The sequence below is a fragment of the Ostrea edulis genome, chromosome 5 (genome assembly GCF_947568905.1).
Source record: "Ostrea edulis chromosome 5, xbOstEdul1.1, whole genome shotgun sequence".
Classification (NCBI taxonomy): domain Eukaryota; kingdom Metazoa; phylum Mollusca; class Bivalvia; order Ostreida; family Ostreidae; genus Ostrea; species Ostrea edulis.
The window spans coordinates 55,426,023-55,447,859 of NC_079168.1; the positions used below are offsets into that span (position 1 = coordinate 55,426,023).

The window sequence follows — 21,837 nt, forward strand, 5'->3', positions numbered from 1 at the left end:
TGTGACATGTCGGTGATCATGAATAATTTAGCTATATTGTTGTATTACTATGCTAGAAGTTTTAATGAGTGTAGTACTCTTTTTTACAGAGATAAGAAACTTGGATGTAAACTAACAATTTATGCTATTTTTCTAAGTTCAAGGGCCATAACTTAATGAAAAATCAACGGCCCGATACAAAATTCGAACTTAATCTGTAACTTGTTATGGCTAAGCAATGTACCAAATATCAAATAAATATCTGCAAGCATAAACCAAAATAAGTCCGGAAAACTGATATTTCATGCTATTTTTCTAAGTTCAAGGGCCATAACTTAGTGAAAAATCAACGGACCGAGACGAAACTCGAACTTGATGTAACTTGTTATGGCAAAGCAAAGTACCAAATATCAAATGAATATTTGCAAGCACAACCCAAAAAAGTCTGGAAAACTGATAATTCACACTACATATGTATTTCTCTAATTAAGTCCAAGGGCCATAAATAAGTAAAAAAAATCAACGGACCGGGACCAAATTCGAACTTGATCAGTAACTTGTTATGGCAAAGCAATGTACCAAATATAAAATAAATATCTAGAAGAACATAGAAAAAAGTGCGGAAAACTGGACAGACGGACGGAGCGCAAACCTAAAGTCCCCTTCGACTTCGTCGGTAGGTGACTAATAAAAAGAAAACATTAGAAATTTTAATCAATCTATTGGAGGGCATCCTAAACTATCGGAACTCTTCAGTGTTGAGAAGGTAAATATGAAATGGTGGCCGCTTGTAAAGGCTTCAAAAAACAGCCAACTTTATTTACTGTGGAATTTACACCATGTACATGTAAGAAATGCATGTTTTATTGTGATACGAAGTTAATAGGGTGTCTAAGGCGAAAAGTTGAAGCGGACAAGACATTCAGTTTAACCCATTTTAATCGCAATTATAATAATAACTAGAGCAAAGCTCGTTGCAAAGCAACGAGAGGTCTTCCGTCGGAGTTGTGTGACATAAAAACCTTGAACTTTTAATAAAGGTGTACTAAAAAATTTTATCGTAAGGTGTTTAATAAATTTATACTACTCAAGTACATGCGTGTATGATCTCATTCCACGAATCAGTCTTTTGAGGCGCGCGTGTATGTGGGATTAAATTCTTCCAGCATTTAACTTTTCAGTCCCAATAATGAAGAAAAAATTACTATTTAAATTTATGGCTCAGGACATACAATAAAGGTTTATTGCTGTTACCAATATTTTATCATACAACAAAATTATGATAGCATAATATTCAGACTGAAGAGAAAAATTCATCGAGTTTGAATTATTTATACATACAAATCAAATAAATTGCTCTCAAATCTTGAATATTTTATTAAACTTTAATATCTATCTGCGTAAATACATTTAGGTATATTATGTACACAGTGCGCACAGAAGTCGCGTATGAATTTCACGCCAGGGGCACGTGCCGAAGTTACATAATTTGGACCAGGAGTTCTGAATCAATGTTTAATCAAAGTCATTGTTTTTAAACAATAAAACAACAAATCATTTGAAATGAGACTGGTCGGCCATGGGTTTCTGAATATTCTATACGCATGTTTAGATTTGGTTTAATCATGCTTATAAACTATTGATTTCAAAACATGTTCAGAAATAATTCGTTATGTTTGTAAAATGTATCCATTTTTTTTTTTCACAACGAAGAATTTGAGTAAAGCGTGTGTGTTCAGTTAAAGTAGTATGAAATCACAGATCGCTAGTCCAGCAGCGATGAATCTCCGATTGAGAAACGAACTGTATATTAAATTGCAGATTTTAAAATTGATGCCTGACTCAATACTCTAGAGTTTTGAAATTAAAAAAAATCAAACGTAAGACCAGGGACGTATAAGCAAGTATATACATCCCCGGAAAGACTGAATTATTCGAAAAATCCAACATGATCAAAAACATAACATTCTGTGTTATATTTAGGACGACAATGTTTACTTTGTGTACATGCCCTGGTTCACACGCGATGGTTCCTCGAGGCGGTTACGTAATTGTAAACAAAAACAAACCCCGCGGTGTATGTAAGATGCGTGTAGTTAATGACTGAGTTATTCTATGCTTGAAGGTTTGTTTCTTCAATTAAATATATCGTTGTTTTAATAACAAACGTAGAAGAGATAACCTTTTCCTCTTTTTTTCTCTTTTGAACGATTGTTTATATTAAAGCTACTAAATAATAAAAAAAGAAAGTTGTCGATAGATGATTTTTAAAGGAACTATAGATCACGTTAAAACCTTATTTTAAAAGAATATTAGCATTTCATGAAGTCAGATTTATCAATTAAAGCAAGTTTATTTAAGTTATACGCATATCCCCCCCCCCCCCTTTCACCTACCTAATGATACGGTTACCTGTTTGCGGGTCAAGCTTTTTATTCATATATAATAATATTCGAGCAAAATATTACGTTTATGAGATCAAGAAGATGTTAAAGAACAACTTTTCCAGCGAATGCCATATCGAAATAGTTACCGTTTTTTAGTTATAAAGCGAAAATTTTGAAGATCCTCAGATCCCTCATTTAAGGGGTCAGTCCCTTTTTAGGGATATCAAAAGAAAGCTCTTAACATTTTGCACAACTTTTGTTCTACACGTCTTAACAAAATATTTTTAGTTTAAAAGATACAAAGGAAAATATGTGTAATTTTTTGCTCCTTTAGGCTTCCTAATTTTTTAACCCTGTCAACCACCATTTCGAACGCTGTAATCAAAAAACCAAAAACGATGTGCACAACTACAATGCTCCTACTTTTCATTTTCAATGCATTTTCTGCTCAAGCTTATACAGTCTCGGAGCCTTTGTCTGGAAACCAAAGCCCCTACAATTTTATTCAAAGGGGAATAACTCGTGAACACAAGGGAATTTCTGAAATGTAGTACATGATTTTAAAATTGTTTTGTAAAGTTTATAAACCCTGAAAATTTGAGCAAAATCCATGCAGAAATGAGCGAGATATGAAGCTTCAAAGTTAGCGTCTAGGAAAAAGCGGAAAAAAAGAATAATAAGAATAATCTTAACCAGCACAATCAGTAGAAGGTCTTCCGTTGTTACGGAAGACCTTAATTATTATCTAAATATGATATAAAAGGAAGAAGAAACAAATAGCATAAGACACACACACACACAGTAACATATCACAACTACATTTAGCACACCTGAACAAAAAGACGAACGCACGATGTTTAAGTGCTACTTCTATTAAAATATTCCATCAAATACACAGCTTTAAAAATGCCAACCAAACCAGAGTCTCGAACATTTTGTTCCAAAGGAATGCAGAAGAGTAGCTGTATGAACGTTTATAATTTTCAGTTTTAGCTCATGGTAAATATAATAAATTAGACATATAATCATAAACCAACACTGGAAGAGGTCACCAAAGCCATCAGGACCCTCAAAAAAATGGAAAAGCACCGGGATGTGACCAGGTACACGCAGAGATGCTGAAAGCAGAGGACGTGGTAACACCAAGAGTACTGACGGATATCCTGTAGAACATCTGGGAGACAGAGACAGCACCCAGCCAATGGAAAATTGGCCTGATTGTGAAGCTGCCCAAGAAAGGAGACCTGACAGACACCAACAACTGGAGGGGAATCATGCTACTGTCTATCACAAGCAAGGTCCTCTGCAGAGTCATCTTGAACAGAATAACAGACATGGTGGACCCTCTCCTACGGAATGAGCAGGCAGGGTTTCGGAGAGGAAGGTCATGCGCAGACCATATCTTCACATTGAGACAGATTATGGAACAGAGTAACGAATGGAACGCCACAGTATATGCCAATTTCATAGACTTCGCCAAGGCATTTGACAGTATCCATCGACCTGAAATGTGGAAGATCATGGCACACTACGGAATACCAGACAAGATCATATCCATCATCAAGATGCTCTATCAGGACTTCCAGGCCAGAGTGATCTGTGCCACAAACCTCACGAACAGATTCCCACTACAGACTGGAGTGAGACAGGAATGTTTACTATCTCCCCTACTTTTTGTGATGTGTATTGACTGGGTGATGAAGAAGACAACCAGTCAGAACAACAGGGGATTGCTTTGGACATTTGAAAAGTCTCTAGAAGATCTAGACTTCGCAGATGACATTGCAATCCTGGCTCATCGTTTCCAACACATCCAAGGGAAGACAACCGACTTGACAAACTACGGCAGCCAGATAGGTCTCAACATCAACGTCGGAAAGACGAAGATCATGAAAGTTAACAACAAAACAGAAAGAGAAGTGAATATTGGGAACAACGTAGTAGAGGAAGTATCAGAGTTTGTTTACCTCGGCAGTAAGATCACAGCCGATGGGGATTCAACATCTGATGTAGAGAGCAGAATAGCCAAAGCAAGAGCAGCCTTCACAAGCCTGAGGAACATCTGGAAGTCAACAGCCATCAGCATCAAGACCAAGATCAGGATATTCAAGAGTAACATCATTGGAGTCCTCCTATATGGTGCCGAGTCGTGGAAGGTGACCAAAGGTATTGTCCACTGACTGGATGTCTTCCAGACCAAATGCCTACGACGGATTCTGAAGGTCTTCTGGCCCAACGCCATCAGCAACAAAGATCTATATCAGAGAACGTCAACATCACCAATATCCGAGATGATCAAGATGAGACGATGGAAATGGATCGGACATGTCCACAGGATGGGAGCAACATCAATCCCAAAGATCGCCATGAGGTGGACACCAGCAGGAAAGAGAAATAGAGGGAGACCAAAGGAAACATGGCGGCGATCAGTAGAGAAAGAGATGAAGGAGTGTGGATGGACTTGGGGCCGGATTCAGAACATGGCAGCAGACAGACAGAGATGGTGATCCTCAGTGAAGGCCTTATGTGCTTCCTAGCACGAAGAGGATTAAGTAAGTATAATCATTCGACCTGGTTTGGCGGCTGCTCACATCTCTTGTATATTTAAACACGTTTAGGTCATTTGACATTTGATTGTTTAAAACTTTGAAGAGAAAGACACCCTTTCTAAACATAAAATAATCCTTAATTGGCATCCAGTTCAAACAAGAAAATAAAAAGCCAGTAGAGGTCCTGATATCTCGAATATTTAAAAGTATTCTTGCTGCCCTCTTTTGCAGTTTGAATTGTTTTTCTAAATACAGCTGATTTTGTACGTTACACCAGACAGTACAGCAGTAAATAAAATGCGAAAAAAAACACAATAATATTAAAAACCTTTATAAGTGCATTTGGTGGCATAAAATAACTCACTCTCTTAAGTACAGCAAGTTTTCCTACAATTTTCTTAGAAATAAACCCCACGTGTGCATCCCATGATAAAGTATTATCTATAAAAACCTAATAGTTCAGCCTGCTTCACAAATTCAATTTGTACACCATTAAAATCTATATTTAACATTCGACATTTCCGTAACCTTTGAGACGTGCCAATAAGCATACATTCTGATTTTGGAAGATTTATACTGAGTTTTAATTTTAAGCATCCATTTTGCAATGCAATTAAGGTCCTCTTGCAATTTTGATTCAATTACATCAACAGATTTATCATGCACGTCCTGTGAAATGCCGTCTGCATACATTGTAACTGAAGAGTGCAAAGACATTTTGGATAATCGTTAATGTACAAAATAAAAAGGTCCTAAAATTGACCCCTGAGGAACTCCTAAGGATATACTTTTTTCTCTAGATAACATACTTCTCCAACTGACACATTGCTTACGATTTGTAAGATATGATTGAAACCATTTAAAAGTATTGTGACAAATTCCAAAAAGACATAAGTTTATGCAAAAGTACTTTATGGTTGACTGTATCAAAGGCCTTACGCAAGTCAATGAACAAAACCCCTGTAAGTTTTCCATCGTCCATGTTTTTGAACAATTTATCAGTAAGACCATTCAACGTTGTCTCACATGAATGACTTGGCCTAAATCCAGATTTACTATCTGTAATTAATTTGTTTGTGGATAAATATTCATAAAAGGAACTGAAGACATGTCGTTCAATAATCTTACTGACAACTGGTAAAATAGAAACTTGTCTCTAATTATTTACCAAATGCTCATCACCTGCTTTGTACAATGGGACTACCCTAGCTCTTTTCCAAGCATCGACAAATGTGCATGAAGATATGGATTTGTTAAAGCTGTATGGTCCGAATTACAATATTTTTTTCCATCTCGTAAAACCGCTATTAAATCATCGCACGTATGTAGTTATGAGGTTGTACGACATATCATAAATTATTTCACCTGTTTTAACCCAAATTATTTGATTTTAAATCGATGTTTACAAATAACCGCGTCACTCTGCCATTTCAAGTGACAGTCACGTGACCAGTTCAAACTTTCAGATCATCGGTGGTCTTATCTGTGTAAAGCTGTGTATTTTATTATAACAGTACCGTACCATAAGTTAAATAGAAATAAAAATATCAAATACCTCTTAGTAATTCGTTGTTTTACGCTCTTTCAGCCTTAAAACTTGACAGTTGAGTATGAGTTAATACATCATGTTGGGATTCCCCTGACGCGCGTGGGTCTATTTATAGACGTCTATTATGGGATGATTTATATATGTATCCACTATATTTACTTTCTAAATAATATTTGCACTGTTTTCTTTTACATGCAGATGTTTTCAAGCATGTAATTAAGGGAAAGTTAATAACTTTATAAAGTAATTAATCTGCTTTAAAGTAATTATGTACAAAAATAATACATGAACATCGGGTCATACAGCTTTAAAAATAAAATGTAAAATATCACCTATTTTACTATAAGCGCAATAAGCGGCCGAAGTTCAGGCAAGATTTACCGAATCACATTGTGTGACACTGGTCTGAGATTCGGAAGAGGCGTCAGTCCAAATATCCAGCCTTGACCAATCTCATTGAGATTAAGTGCCGGGAAGTACTTTTTACGCCCCTTCTAACTTTGATCATACCATTTACAATACAAGAGGTAGAGCATTCATATTTGATATGTGTAAGGTGAAGATAACGATCAGTGATCAATCTCATAACACCTATAAAGGTGAAGATAACGATCAGTGATCAATCTCATAACATCTATAAGGAACGCAAAACAGAGAGTTTGGCAAATATGGACCCCTGGATACACCAGCGGTGGCATCAGGTGCCTGGGAGAAGTAAGCATTCACTGTCGAATGGTTACGCCCGCCATGAACCCTAGATCTTCATAAGGAAAACGGATTAATCCGTAGTCAACATTAGTGTGCTAAGAACGGCCTAACAATCGGTATGAAACACGTTAGACAGCATTTGACCCAAAGATACATGTAGGTTGTAATGGGAAACGAGTTAATTATCTATCATTATTTATTCATTATTATGATACATTTATATAGCACTTTATCTAATTAAGACAATTACTAAATCGCCTTACACGTAAAACAATAAAAACAAACTAAAACAAAGAAGAATAAATACATAGAAAAAGGCATAAAATAATACTGAAAGTGAGGTGGTTTATTATTATTTTTTATATAACGACTTTTACCAGTAATGTCATCTTGTTTGTTAGTAGTCTCTGTATTTCTTGTGGGAAAACACATCCATTGACCTTTGACCTGGTTCCACTTTGTTGTAATTCATGGGGCATCAGTGTTTCACAAGCACATCTTGTTGGTTTATTTTTTTTATTTATTTCGTGATTCAGATGTTGTGTTATCAAAACTTATTTTAAGTTCTTAGAAATCAATTTTCACACTATTGGTCGCCATTAAATGTACATGGTACAATAACTTTTTAAAGTTGCATGCTTCATGAATATTTTTAACTTGTTCACTAAAAATACCAACGTTATGAATAAAGTGGTAAGAATTTCTCCATATGTATTGTTTGAGATTTTTATAATTTAGGGTATACATTGTATTAATTTGTAATCGAGTTCGTCAGATTTGCTGCATCTATTTACAAGAGATTGAAATTATATTTCTTGGTATTACAAAAATAATATTCGCTCGCTCATCTAAATATACATCGTCTGTATCTAATGACATCCCTCAAATGAATAAGGGCACCCGTAAGGTACCCGGTATTGCTTTAGGCTTGTGTTCTGTGGGGATCCGTTAGAATATAGGTCCTCAGTACCCCTTGCTTGTCGTAAGAGGCGACTAAATGGGGCGGTCCATCGGGTGAGACCGCAAAAACCGAGACCCCGTGACAGCAGGTGTGGGACGATAAAACCCCCTTCCCTGCTCAAAGGTCGTAGGCGCCGAGCATAGGCCTAAATTTTGCAGCCCTTCAACGGCAATTGTGACGTCTCCATACGAGTGAAAATTTCTCGAGAGGGACGTTAAACAGTATACAATCAATCAATTGTATTGCAAAACCTTCAGCCTGGAAACGTAGAATACTGTGACGATAACAGCTGAATAAAGCCTTGTTTCAAATATGTTTAAATGTTTGTACAATGTAAAGCTCAATTTTCGTCTACATTGAACAGATACGTGCTAGGTACTGTGATCAGATGACATCAGCAGCTAGCAATGATCTTCAGCTTGTGATGGACAGTACATACAGTCACCCTTGGCAGATGGCTTACGACGAAGGAAAGCTGAGTTACAGACCCACTACAATAATGCTCTCCGGAAATTTAGAAGGTATTTTGATCCAATGCTAAAAACTGTCTTGTCGATTCCAACCCTCTGATCACTTCAGACTATATACACTTGTTATTCACAATAATCGAGTCACTCAGGGGATCTATTGATATCGGAGTTCGTCGTATTGATATCGTCGTAAGCCCGTCAGTCGTCGCTGGGCTTCGTTTGAATTTTTTTTAATTTCCTCAATCAAATTGCGTGTCCGACACCCCCCCCCCCCCCTTGCTATGTTTAACACGTTTCGTGATCGGGACTTGTGCATTTCGTAGGTCCTACCTTTTGGGGGCCCAAGGGATAGGGCTGAGACATTTAAAACAAGTAAATTAAATATCAGTAAAACTGATAGATGCTGACCCACTGCCTTTTTACCTGTCAGTTCCAGGGGCTGGTCTACGGCACTAAATGCAATGTAGGAAATTCATCCAAACAATTCTTATTCTCATTCTGATTTTACGCATAAACACTCTGAAGTTGCTATTAAAAAGCCTCAGATTTACTTGATCAAGATAGAGGGCTCAGTGACTGGTGTGATCAGTCAGCAGGGGATGTTTACTCTTCCTAGGCACCTGATACCACCTCCTATGTTTGTAGGAGTCCATGATTGTCCTATTTTCGATTTTGCATTCGTTATAACCGCGGTGGCTGAGAGGTTAGAGCGTTCGCCACGCACGCGGGAGTCCGGGGTTCGAATCCCGGCCGTGACAGACCGAAGTCGTTAACAACAGGTAGTGACAGTCCATCGCCAAACGCTCGGCATCAAGTGTGAATGTCACGGGTCCTCGGAGATGTCCTTAAAAAAGGATGACCCGTGTCACAGTAGTTGTGGCACGCTAAGGAACCCTCACTGTTCAATGGCCATAAGCGCCGAGCAGAGGCCTAAATTTTAAGCCCTTCACCGGTCTTGGTGACGTCTCCATGAGTGAAAAATTCTCGAGCTAGACGTTAAGCAAGATACAATTAATCAATCAATCGTTATAGGATAAGGAGATTGAACACTGTTCGTTATCTTAACCTGTTCCCATAAGGAGCTTTTGGTGTGAATTTCGCCTAAATTAATAGAGCTCATCCTTTGTAAATTGAATGCTGTTGGATTGTAGACATAGGGGGCCAGACAACTTTTATTTGGAAAAACTTTATTAATCTCCCAGCTACATATGTGATGTTTTCTCCTTATTTATGCAACTAAGGAAAATAGGATAAAATTTATTGTACACATCACGAGCTACTGAATGATTAAAAAAAATTGTATGTCGATCTATGTTTAGATGACTCGGGGGGGGGGGGGGGCTGTTGTGCAACTTTTGTCTTGCTTTTAGGTCAACTTATGCGCACTTAACGTGCCCGCACACGGTATTACATCGGGTGTACAAGTGCAATGTCATACACACGTGACAGTGCCGGTGGATCAACTATGTTCCATATGTACAATGCTATGTATGACCGGTCGGAACACCCCAGTGGTTAGGGCGCTCGCTTTGCATTCGATTCACAATCCCGGCACCGCATAAAAACCTTAGACATCTAACATAATCCTTCGCCAAGCACCCGACATGTTAAGTAGGACCTTTAAACCTAGTTACGGTAGGCGTCTTTAGGTCACCTTGCAATCGGTTGTCGTCCGTCGTGCGTTAACAATTGAACATTTTTAACTTTTTGATAACTACCACCAATTCTTCTCAAATTTGGTATGAAGCATTTTTGGGACAAGGGGGCATAAATTGTAAATGTCAGGTCTCCAGCACCCTGGGGCCTTAGAGGCGGGACAAAAACTGTCCAAAATTGACCAATTTTCAAAATCTTCTTCTCAAGAACCGCACATATGTAAGAAAAACTAAATGCATGGTGATTGAGAGCAAGAAGGCCCCTATCAAAATTGTAACTTTCATGATCCCCGGAGTAGGGGTTCTGACCCCAGGGCGGGGCCAAACTTGGTATATAGTGTTTACGTGTAAAACAGTTAAATAACATCTTTAGTGCTGTTGATACTACATGTACATGTCTATTGAAACTAAATAAATATTTAGAAAGAGCAGGTACTCCTTTACCAAAATTGTAAATTTGATGATCCCAGGGGTAGGGGTTTGATATCAGGGTGGGGCCAAAATGGTCAGTTATTAAATGTGTGAACAATAGACATTTTAAACTTCTTCTTGATATCTTTAAACCGAGGTCACGGTATGCGTTTTTAGGTCACCTTGCAATCGGTTATCGTCCGTCGTGCGTTAACAATTGAACATTTTTACCTTCTTGATAACTACCACCAATTCTTTTCATATTTGGTATGAAGCATCTTTGGAACAAGGGGGACATACATTATAAATTTCAGAATTCCTGGGGCCATAGGGGCGGGGCAAAAACTGTCCAAAATTGACCAATTTTCAAAAATCTTGTTCTCAGGAACCGCACACGTGTAAGAAAAACTAAATGCATGGTGATGGAGAGTAGGAAGGCCTCTACGAAATTCAAAATTGTAAATTTCATGATTCCCGGGGTAGGGGTTCTGACCCCAGGGTGGGACCGAACTTGTTATATAGTGTTTATGTGTAAAACACTTAAATAATATTTTCTTTAGTGCTTTTGGTACTAAATTGAAACTAAATGGATAGAGCATTTCTTCGTCTGTTGTTGAAGACTTTTCCACTTCTCAGTTGCTCCTTCAATGTAAATTCTACTTGCTGTCAGTTTCTGGTTGTACTCTTTCTTCCTTCTTTTTCTCTCTAATGTCGTTAGAGTGGCAACTCTCCCTCTTTATTTCGCTTTCTTGTCTTTGTCTTCGTCTTCCGCCATTTTTGTTTTGTTTATCGCGCGGTATGCTAATAAGACGGTCACGTGGTCAGCACTCGGCTTCTTTCGGAAAGACAGAGTTTCAAAAAGACTGTCTATATAACAAAGACGAAGACTTTTGAAAATATTTTCATTTATATCTTTAAACTGTTATTTTTTAAATACATGTTTAAAAGAGCTTTTTGGTTTTTTTTTTAATTCATAGAATACCGTAGTAATAATATTTTTATTTAAAAAAATAGAATGAAAATTGGAGCATATGCATCCTTAAATAACATCTTCTTCAGTGCTATTGATACTAAATTGAAACTAAATAGATGGTGCAGGGTTTCAACAGTCTCGATTGAAGTCAGCATTTCGCAAATTGTATGGTCGTTATAACGAGCTAGTTCGTCAATACAACCTATCATTGGTCAAATGCTGTCTGACGTGTTTCATACCAATTGTTAAGCCGTTCTTGGTACACTGATTTTGACTGTGGATAACTCCGTTTACCAGATCAGGATATAGGGCTCACGGCAGGTGTGACCGGTCAACAGGGGATGCTTACTCCTCCTAGGCACCTGATCCTACCTCTGATGTGTCCAGGGGTCCGTGTTTGCCTAACTATCTATTTTGTATTGTTTATAGGAGTTATGAGATTCATTTGATCACTGTTCGTTATCTTCACCTTGCATAGAGCAGGTAGTCTCTTACCAAAATTGTAAATTTTGATGATCTCCAGAGTAAGGGTTCTGACCCCAGAGTGGGGCCAATCTTAGTATATAGTATTTATGTGCAAGTTTGCTGATAAAATCTAAATGCATACTTAGGAATAGCAGAAAAGGATGTACAAAACAATGGTGAATTTCAATCAAAACCCAGGGTTTTGACTTTAGGATGAGTCAGAATTAGTAATATCTTTTGATGTTTTAATGTTAATACACCTATTATTTAAAGCCTTTCATCAGTGTATGCACTTTTGAAGGCAGTTAAGTTTTAAGAACACATCTTTTATACTGTTGTTGAACATTAGAATTTAGCTTACATATGTAGATATTCAGAACAGGAAATTGTTTTCTAGATTTCATAGCCCATGGAAGTTAACTTTTTGACTAGTATTTCGGTGACCGATAAGGCCTGTGGGAGTATGATATTTTTTCACTAGTATTCAGGTGACCTATAAGGCCTGTGGGCCTCTTGTTATGATTTAGAGTCCTCACTGCCGCCATCTGTAAGCGTCATGCGTAGGTGAAAATTTATTGCACTTCATCTAAAGCTGTTGTCGTTTCTACGTGAATTAACAATTCTCGAATGGGACTTACACAATGTACAAAACCTTAATATTGAGTTGCGACAATCTGTATGACGTTATGAGCTAACATTCTTGTATATCAATTGTTCTTCGTTCGTAAGAGCTTGATACGCATGCCACTGTATGATACATGAAGAAAATATTTTTTGGTTTTTTTTTTGCAGTTCAATTTCTTAAATCCCTGGTAAGCATGGGGGATATTAAGCGTGTTCTGGAGTTGGGATTATTTACTGGATGTTCTGCCTTAGCACTTGCGGAAGCACTTCCGGATGACGGTAGGGTCGTGTCTTGTGAAATTGACCCATATATTGCAGAACTTGCAAGGTCACTTTTGGACAAATCACCTGTTGGCAACAAAGTTGATATTATGTTGGGTAAGAAAGCAATAACCATGTAGATGTTGTCAAATGTGCGTTTGGTGATTATCAAAACAGAGAGAGAGAGAGAGAGAGAGAGAGAGAGAGAGATACAGAGAGGGGGGTTTATGTTTATCATCGGGTAAAAAGACGAAATTATCATTACTTATATAGTATTTGATTTAGTCTTCATAGAATTTTTTTTAACCTTTGTTTAATGTGACTATGCCTTCAGAATGAAGATCGGGAGTCATTTTTAGATTTCGTTGATCATGTGATGGTGTATTTTCTTGACATCCACAACATTGGTTTTGATGCGAAAGTTCCATATTATATATTGAATGCATGTAGAAAACAGATATATCGTTATAGATATTTTTAAGTTACTTTACATCAAATGAAGGGCGAAGTCGTATGTACATGTAAAAGTTGGGTAAATTGAACAGTTTCGTTCAAACTTGTTTGATTCATACAACTGCTTGTGTACAGGATATCTGGTCCCCCATATAATTTTAGGTCAATACCTTTGGGTATTTAGCATATACTGTTGTCACAAAGCATTCAATTTAAAATCTTACATCAAAACTGAAAATATAATGTTATTGAAGTAGGATTTTGCTGGTTTATGCGAGATTTTCTATTATTTGATCAAACAACGGCGTAACAGTCATTAATATATGAAATGCACAAACAAAATATCGTTTTTAAGGTTTTCAACTTTAGATAATGTTTTTCTATTGAATTTTAAAGAAAACAATTTGCATAATGCAAAAATAAAGGTGGTTTCATTGGAACAATTTAAGGTAAATATTAGTTTTTAGTAATATTAAAACATTTTCAAATAGCCTTACAAAATTCTACAAAAAATCTTTGGGGTATCAAATGTCCTTAACTGATTATAATAGATGAAGACGGTTGGCCCCCTCAAAATGACGTCAGACAAAGGTCTGATGTCATTTTGAGGGGAAACATATTTTAGGCAATTATTTGTGTAGTTCTTCCTTCGATAGCATTTACTCTTTCTCCTCCCTCATCACTTGTTACATGTAATAACGAGTACAAATTCTTTCCATTTATATATTTTGTCAAAAGTTTGTGCGTTGCTGGAACTCCTATGTCAAACTGCAATGAGATTCCTGTAAGGTTTTGACGCACGTCATTCCTCAATGACTTTACACTGCTGACGTCAATTCTTCTTTGATAACTGACGGTCGTCCAGTTGATTTTTGGCCGGGTTGCACAATGTGTGTGTCGGTGGGGGGTACTTACTTTATGTAATCAACTCCTCTCATACCTCTTACTTGACATTCCTCAAACTTTGTACAGATGTTATGGACACAATGAAGATGTGCATGTGTCATTTTGGAAGTGATCGGACAGTCTTCGAAAAAATTACATGTACTTGAAATTTTTAAGCATGGTACCTACTTTGTGTAATCTTCTCACAGCTTTTACTTGACATTTTTCAGACCTTGTAGATTTTAGGTGTAAAAACATTGAAGATAATTCATACATATGTCATTTTAAAAGTGCTTCTGTTTTTATTTATTTTTGTTGTTGTTGATAGATAACACATTTTAAAGCAACCCGGCCATTTCTGTTCTTGAATTGATTTTGCACTTTTGACATCAATCACTAAATAAAAGTTGGGCTTATTAGTCCGTTACGCAATCCACTATGAATAAAACATCCAATGAAATCACTGCACCTTGTCATGGTGCATGTACATAGATACAAATGACGCGATATCGATAAACACGCGCAATTGTAATATTTACATCACTTCAATCTTACATTTGTACAATGCACCATTTTATTCGACAATTAAAAGTTGGCAGGAGGGGTGTTCAATCACCCAATTTAATCTTAATTTGCATTTGTAAATAATTAACTTTGCATTGAGATATAACGGCAAATGAACACAGGGGGCCTTCTGATTCCACGTGTCTGATTGATGTGGTGTTATTTGGCTATTAATATAGAATTAATCACTGATCTAAAGTGGCTATTCCTTCCAGTAGGTAAGTGAATAATTCATATTTTTAGGTCACCTGAGTATACTTAGGTGACCTATATATGTATTGCAATTGGTTGTCGTCGTCCGTCGTGCGTTAACAATTGAACATTTTTAACTTCTTCTTCTTAACTACCAGTCCAATTCTTTTCATATTTGGCATGAAGCATCTTTAGAACGGGGGGGGGGGGGCATAAGTTGTAAATTTCAGGACTCCAGCACACCTGGGGCTCTAGGGCGGGGCAAAAACTGCCTAAAATTGACCAATTTTCAAAAATCTTCTCTACAACCGCACACGAGTAAGAAAAACTAAATGCATAGTTATGTAGAGCAGGAAGGCATCTACCAAAATTATAGCTTTCATGATCCCCGGGGTAGGGGTTCTGACCCTAGGGGGGGGGGGCAAACTTGTTATCTAGTGTTTATGTGTAAAACATCTTTAGTGTTATTGATACTAAATTGAAACTAAATGGATATTTAGAAGGAAAAAAAAGGTAGTCCTTTACCGAAATTGTAAATTTAATGTCCCAAGGGTAGGGGTTTTGGTATCAGGGTGGGGCCAAAATGGTCAGTTATTAAATGTGTGAACAATAGATATTTTTAATTTCTTCTTGAAAACTATCATTCCAATTCTTTTCAAATTTGGTATGAAGCACCTGTGGGACAAGAGGGACATAAATTGTAAATTTCAGGATTCTTGTACTCTTGGGGGTGGGGCAAAAATTTCCCAAAATTGACCAATTTTCAAAAATCTTCTCTACAACAGCACACCTGTAAGAAAAACTAAATGCCTAGTGATGTACAGCAGGAAAGCTTCCACCAAAATTGTAAATTTAAATGGATATTTAGAAAGCGCAGCTAGTCCTGTACCAAAATTGTAAATTTGATGATCTCCAGGGTAGAGGTTCTGACCCCAGGGTGGGACCAAACTTAGTATACAGTATTTATCTGTAAGTTTGCTGATACTGTATAAAATCTAAATGCATACTTCGGAATAGCAGAAAAGGATGTAGAAAAAAGTGGTAATTCTACACATCTTGTTTTATACTGTTGCTGAACATTAAAATTTAGCTTAGATATTCAGAACAGGAAATATTTTTTTTCTAGATTTCATAGCCCTTGGGAGTAGTGATACTTTTTCACTAGTACTCAGGTGACCCATAAGGCCTGTGGGCCTCTTGTTTTCGATGGGAATTATCATGCAAGATGCAGGTTGTTTTTTTTTTTGGTGTTTTTTTTTAAATATCAAAATAGCAGATCGAGTTGCCAACCTTCTTTCTCTAGTATGATCACAGGAGCCAAGCCCGTTTTGGGCCCGAACCCTATTTTCGCCAAAAATTTACATTACTCCAAATCTCAAGTGCAAATCTCTTTAAGCCAAATACTTTGTGAAAGATGTAAATTAAATAACCAAGGCATATTGCACAATTAAAAATACAAGGAGGGCGGTACCGGAAGTCATTGATCACAATCACCCATAGTTTGATTAAGATCATATTTCAAGGTCAATTTGGTACATAGCTATATGATTTAGCCAAGTTTAGATCATTCGTGTATCACGCAACCATTTTTGAAACTTTCACGCATTAGCAAGTACGAGAATCATTACTTTTCTCACTAAAATCATTTATAAACTGCATGATGTCAATCAAATTAACTATTGTTGAATCCTTAGGTCCAGCCAAAGATGCTTTGGAAAAACTCTCCGACCAAAAGATGGAGTTTGATTTGATTTTTCTTGATGCCGATAAATCGAATTATAGCACATACTACAAGGTATGTAAATCGAATTTTAGGTCACCTGAGTGACCTATTGCTATTGGTCTACGTGCGTCGTGCGTTAACAATGGAACATCTTTAAGTTCTTGATCACTACCATTCTAATTCTTTTCAATTTTGGTATAAAGCATTTTTGGGATAAGGGGGGGGGGGGGGCATAAAATGAAATTTCAGGACTCTTGCACACCTGCGGTCTTGGGGGCGGAGCAAATAGTATTGTATTTTCAAAAAAATTCGCTTCAACCGCACATCGGTAAGAAAAACTAAATTCATAGTTATGTAGATAAGGAAGGCCTCTACCAATAATGTAAATTTCATGATCCCAGGGGTAGGGGTTACAGGTCCAGGGTGGGAATAAAATGGTCGAAGTGATTAAATATGTATGTTAACTACTCTTCCAATTCTTTTTGTAAATTGTAGGACTCCTGTACTCCGAGACCTAAGGAGAAGAGCAAAATGCCGAAAATTAAGCTATTTCCAAAACTCTTCTTCTCTACAACTGTAAGGAAAACTAACTGCATATTCATTTTGAGCAGGACGGCCACTACCAAATTGTAAATTTCATGATCCACGGGAGAGACGTTCTGACTCTTATATTGCTGCTGAATATTAGACTTCAGCTTCGATTGCATAACAGGAAAAGTATTATAGATATCATAGCCCTTGAATCTAGTGATGCTTTTAATTAATACTCGATCCGGTGACCGATAGGGCCAGTGGGTCTCTTGTCTTCTCTATCTCCCCCTTTGAAGGTGGCATAGTCCTTTATTTGAAGAAACGTGAATTTCCTCTATTCAAGGATGATTTGTGCAAAGTTTGATTGGAATTGGCTAAGTAGTTCTGGGGAAGATTGAAATGTGAAAAGTTGAAAAGACGACAACAGACAAATTTAGATCTGACATACTCATTTGAACCTTCGGCACTGGTGAGCTAAAAAAAAATTTATTACGTCTTTAGTGAATTTTTTTTTTGGAAACATCGATGCATATCTAACTCTTGCCTTGAAGCAAGGACGATATTGAGCACCAATGATTTGTCAAAAGCCAGCTCAAAATCAGTTGCGTCTGACCAAATATCAGAAAAAGTAGTCTAATTCATGGAAAGGGAAGACAATAGCTGTCTCCAAACCTCGTAAATACATGTACGAAGAACACGGAAAACGGAATTAAGTCTCAGATATGTGTGTTTATTGATTCTTTACATATCTATTTAAAAAATTAAAATTCGAAAATCCTGGCATACCAATTTCTGTGCAACTTTCTACAGATGTTGACCAAAGAACATATTTGTTACTTAATTCATAAGTCGCAATACTTTACATCTTAAAGAAACTGGATAACTTAAATGAAAGCGACCCTGTCAAGATCAATCAATGGGAGAGAGTACATATTGTGGAGAAAGAAGAAATATAACACCAATTTTTCTTTTAAAACCTGACAAGATTTAAGATTTTCAGAGCATGTTCTGCGTATGATGAATTTCTAATCCGCGACAGACTACAGAAAAATATACGTTCCTAGACTTTGAACAATCTCGTCAGCAATCTCTTTGGTCGTTATTCGCAAATACAACATGTCTGAGTTGATTTCGGTTTGACGAGTTTCATCCTAATTGTTAACCTTTCTTTACACACTGATTTGGACTACCGATTACTCCGTTTACCTGACCAAGATAGAATTACCATGGCGGGTGTGACCGGGGCACAGGGGTTGCTTATACCTCCAGGGCACCTGGTCCCACTTTTGGTGTTTCCAAGGGTCCGTGGCTCCCCTAGTCTCATTTTGTATTCTGTAAGATATTAATTACTTTTCGTTATCTGCACTATTTTATACTAGACTTCAAACGACACGTATTGAGAGTTACGTTAACTCGGTATAATCGGATAAGACCTCTTAGGTAAAATCTAGTACGATTACAAAGTACAGCTGACAAATCTTGTAATAACATTATCTTTGATTGTAAGGCTCATTATTACAACTGTATTTTAAAAGAACTTGGCATTAATTCCACTTTTGGCAATCGTACTTATACTCCAACTGCCCTTTCAATAGATGAAATTCTTCAAAACCATGCTTCAGCTTTAGACACATTTAATATCCCAGTCAATGGGTCGGATAAATATGAGTTACCGTAGTTATACTGGGTTCCTAAACTTCATAAAAACCAATACAAACAAAGATACATTGCTGGATCCAGTAAATGTTTTACCAAGCCCCTATCTTTGCTCCTAACGAAAATATTAACAGCTGTGAAGGAGAAACTTCAAACTTATTGCACGACTACATATGCCAGAAGTGGTATAAATCAATGTGGATTCTAAAAAATTCTTTTAAAAAATTGTTTTCAGTAAACTTGAAATCGCAAAACTTTTCAAATCAACAACATCAAAACGTATGACTTTTCAACACTTTAATGAACATTCCTCACGATAAATTAAAGGCCTGACTTTTTGACATCATAGACAGTTGCTCCTTCAACAAAAATCCCTGAGAGTGTCCGTTTCAACGGAAAGTGTCCGTTAGGCATATACAGCGTGTCTTATGTCTCATGAAAGTAAAGGTTATTCTTACTCATTCTAAACTGGACTTGAAGTTACAATATGTACCAGGATGTTTCATGGCATATTATATAGTATTTCCTCACGCAACGTATAGTTATCAAGCAGTGGAATTACAAGGTGTATTTTTACGAGATGAAACAATTTAGCTTTTTATCTGGTTAATAGATCATATGATGTACAAACCATTTTGAATCTAAACACTAGAGACTATTGGTCTTTTGAAAAAGAAAATGTGCTTGAGAGAGTTCATTTTCTTGCCAATATTGTCCCTTCCTAATAGCAATGAATGTCCTCGATTTCTAGTAGGTTTTGTGAACCTCTTATTTTGAGAGAATTGTGTACAAGGGACTTTAACCCTCAAGTAGTATTTTCAAAACGCTGTGTTCATGACTCTCGGTCACACATTACTAAAGATATTTTTGTCGAACAAGCCTAACCTTTATTTCAACCCACAACACTATGTCTGCTAGATCAACAGAAAAGATTACGTTCTTGTCCAATAAGCACGCGATTTGCTTTTGGTAGTACCTATAACTACATCAGTTTATCAAGTTAACTGATTTTGCAGATGATTTTTCAACACAAGCTTCTGGCTCCAAACGGAACTATTATAGTGGACAACGCTCTTTACTTCGGGGATCCTTACTCGAACGAGGGATACAAGGGTGAAAGTGGTCAAAATATTAAGCACTTTAACGAAATGGTCAAACAAGACACCCTTGTCCACCAGGTACATCTTGTAGTACACATGTATATTATATTACATATTCTTTTTTCCACTACACTTTGTTGAAAATACTTGCAAGATATAATATACTGGATACTGTTTTTCCAGTTAAGGTATTCCATGTATAATGAAAGGATAATGAACAATTTTGAAGGATTTAGATCAACATAAAAGTTTATTGTTAAATAATGATGAAAGTGAAGCAGATGAAATTCACATGACTGGTAAATGATTAGAAGCTGACCTTTTTGCACTTAATACTTTTTGGAAGAGTTGTCTGCCCTTTGTAAAAAATAAGAAAATTCTAATTTTTAAAAAATGTGTATGGTCAATGATTAATTTTATTTCATATTTTCATAAAAAGAAAGTATATGTAACTTTCTACCAAGAGATAATTATGAAAATATAATTTGTTTTTAAAATATTGTAATAAAACATGCTTTTCCCATATACTTCAATGTTAAATTCTAGGTGAAATAAATCAGGCAGTAAACAAAATTTTGAAAATTCCTATGGTGGATTATTTTTATTTGATTGACCCTTCAAAATGATACCATGATTACAAATATTCCACCATCCATTTATTAGATATGAAATATGGTCATTATACATTGAATACCTTAATATGAAAACGGTTTGTATTATTGTGTATACACAATGTTGTTACGTAACTTGAAGATAATAGACCGACCTTGAAATGATTTGATGCGGTAGCGTAGTGATTAGGGCGCTAGCTTCGCAACCTGGAGATCCTGGTTCGACGCGCCAAACTTAAGACCTTTTACATTTATTGGTAGAGTGAGGTTCTCCGTTAAGCTCTCGGCATTGCAGGTGAAGATACGGATCTTTTGGATTGTGTATTAAAGTACAGGGGTTATGGTAGGCGTTGCCACGGTAAAGAACCCGCACTGTTACGACATTGATCGTCAAACATTGGTCTCACTTTCTGGCACTTCACCTACAGCTGGAGACGATTTGAAACATTCTCGCATGAATGTTAAATAAAGATTCAAACAAACGTCAGATAATCGGTATTATTGTTGATTGCTGTTTAATATTTTTGTCATGAATTTCAAGGTGTTGCTTCCCATACGTGACGGTGTTATGTTAGTCAGAAGGAAAGAGGACATGGTCGGGAGGAAATGAAATGAAGTTACCTACGATACATGTATCAGTTGGAGAATTGAAGGCCTATATTCTCAGAAAGGATTGTACCAATTGATCGGAATAACAAAATTGACACGTGTTTGATTATCTTTAGAGCTTTCTACATACATGTATATCCTGCTAGATAATTTTTTGAATGTTTATGCATTTCATTTGTAATTTATAGTTTACCTGAGTGATGTAATTTACCAAGGGACAATTGCAATGTACCATTCAGTGATGTCATGACAAAGACATGTGATGAATTAAACTAGTATTTTCATCTAACATTATTACTCTAATGTAAAACTTATACGGTACCAATTTTGATGCACCAGATGCGCATTTCGACAAATAATGTCTCTTCAGTAATGCTCAACCGAAATGTTTGAAATCCGAAATAACAATGAAGTTTTAGAGCTATTATAGCCAAAAACAGCGTGCCAAAAAACGTGGAGTCAAATTCGTCTAAGGAATAGGTTCTAATTATTTTTGTTGCCGTTTATGAAGGAGATAATAG

The 21,837-nt window shown here is 36.6% G+C and overlaps 1 protein-coding gene across 3 annotated transcripts in view; it reads left to right on the top strand.

The window, feature by feature from the left end:
• Positions 1–21,605, top strand: part of LOC125652315 (O-methyltransferase MdmC-like) — a 27,910-nt gene extending 6,305 nt beyond the window's left edge. The window contains exons 2-7 of one of the 3 annotated variants that reach the window (XM_048881402.2): positions 8,498–8,654; positions 12,900–13,109; positions 16,781–16,881; positions 17,305–17,385; positions 20,013–20,174; positions 21,249–21,605. In XM_048881402.2, the coding sequence (XP_048737359.1) occupies positions 8,498–8,654; positions 12,900–13,109; positions 16,781–16,881; positions 17,305–17,385; positions 20,013–20,174; positions 21,249–21,317 (780 nt within the window). In that variant the 3' untranslated portion in view covers positions 21,318–21,605. The remainder of the gene's footprint in view (positions 1–8,497; positions 8,655–12,899; positions 13,110–16,780; positions 16,882–17,304; positions 17,386–20,012; positions 20,175–21,248) is intronic. The other 2 variants (XM_048881403.2, XM_048881404.2) reach the window with 2 other exon arrangements.
• The last annotated feature ends 232 nt before the right edge of the window (positions 21,606–21,837 follow it).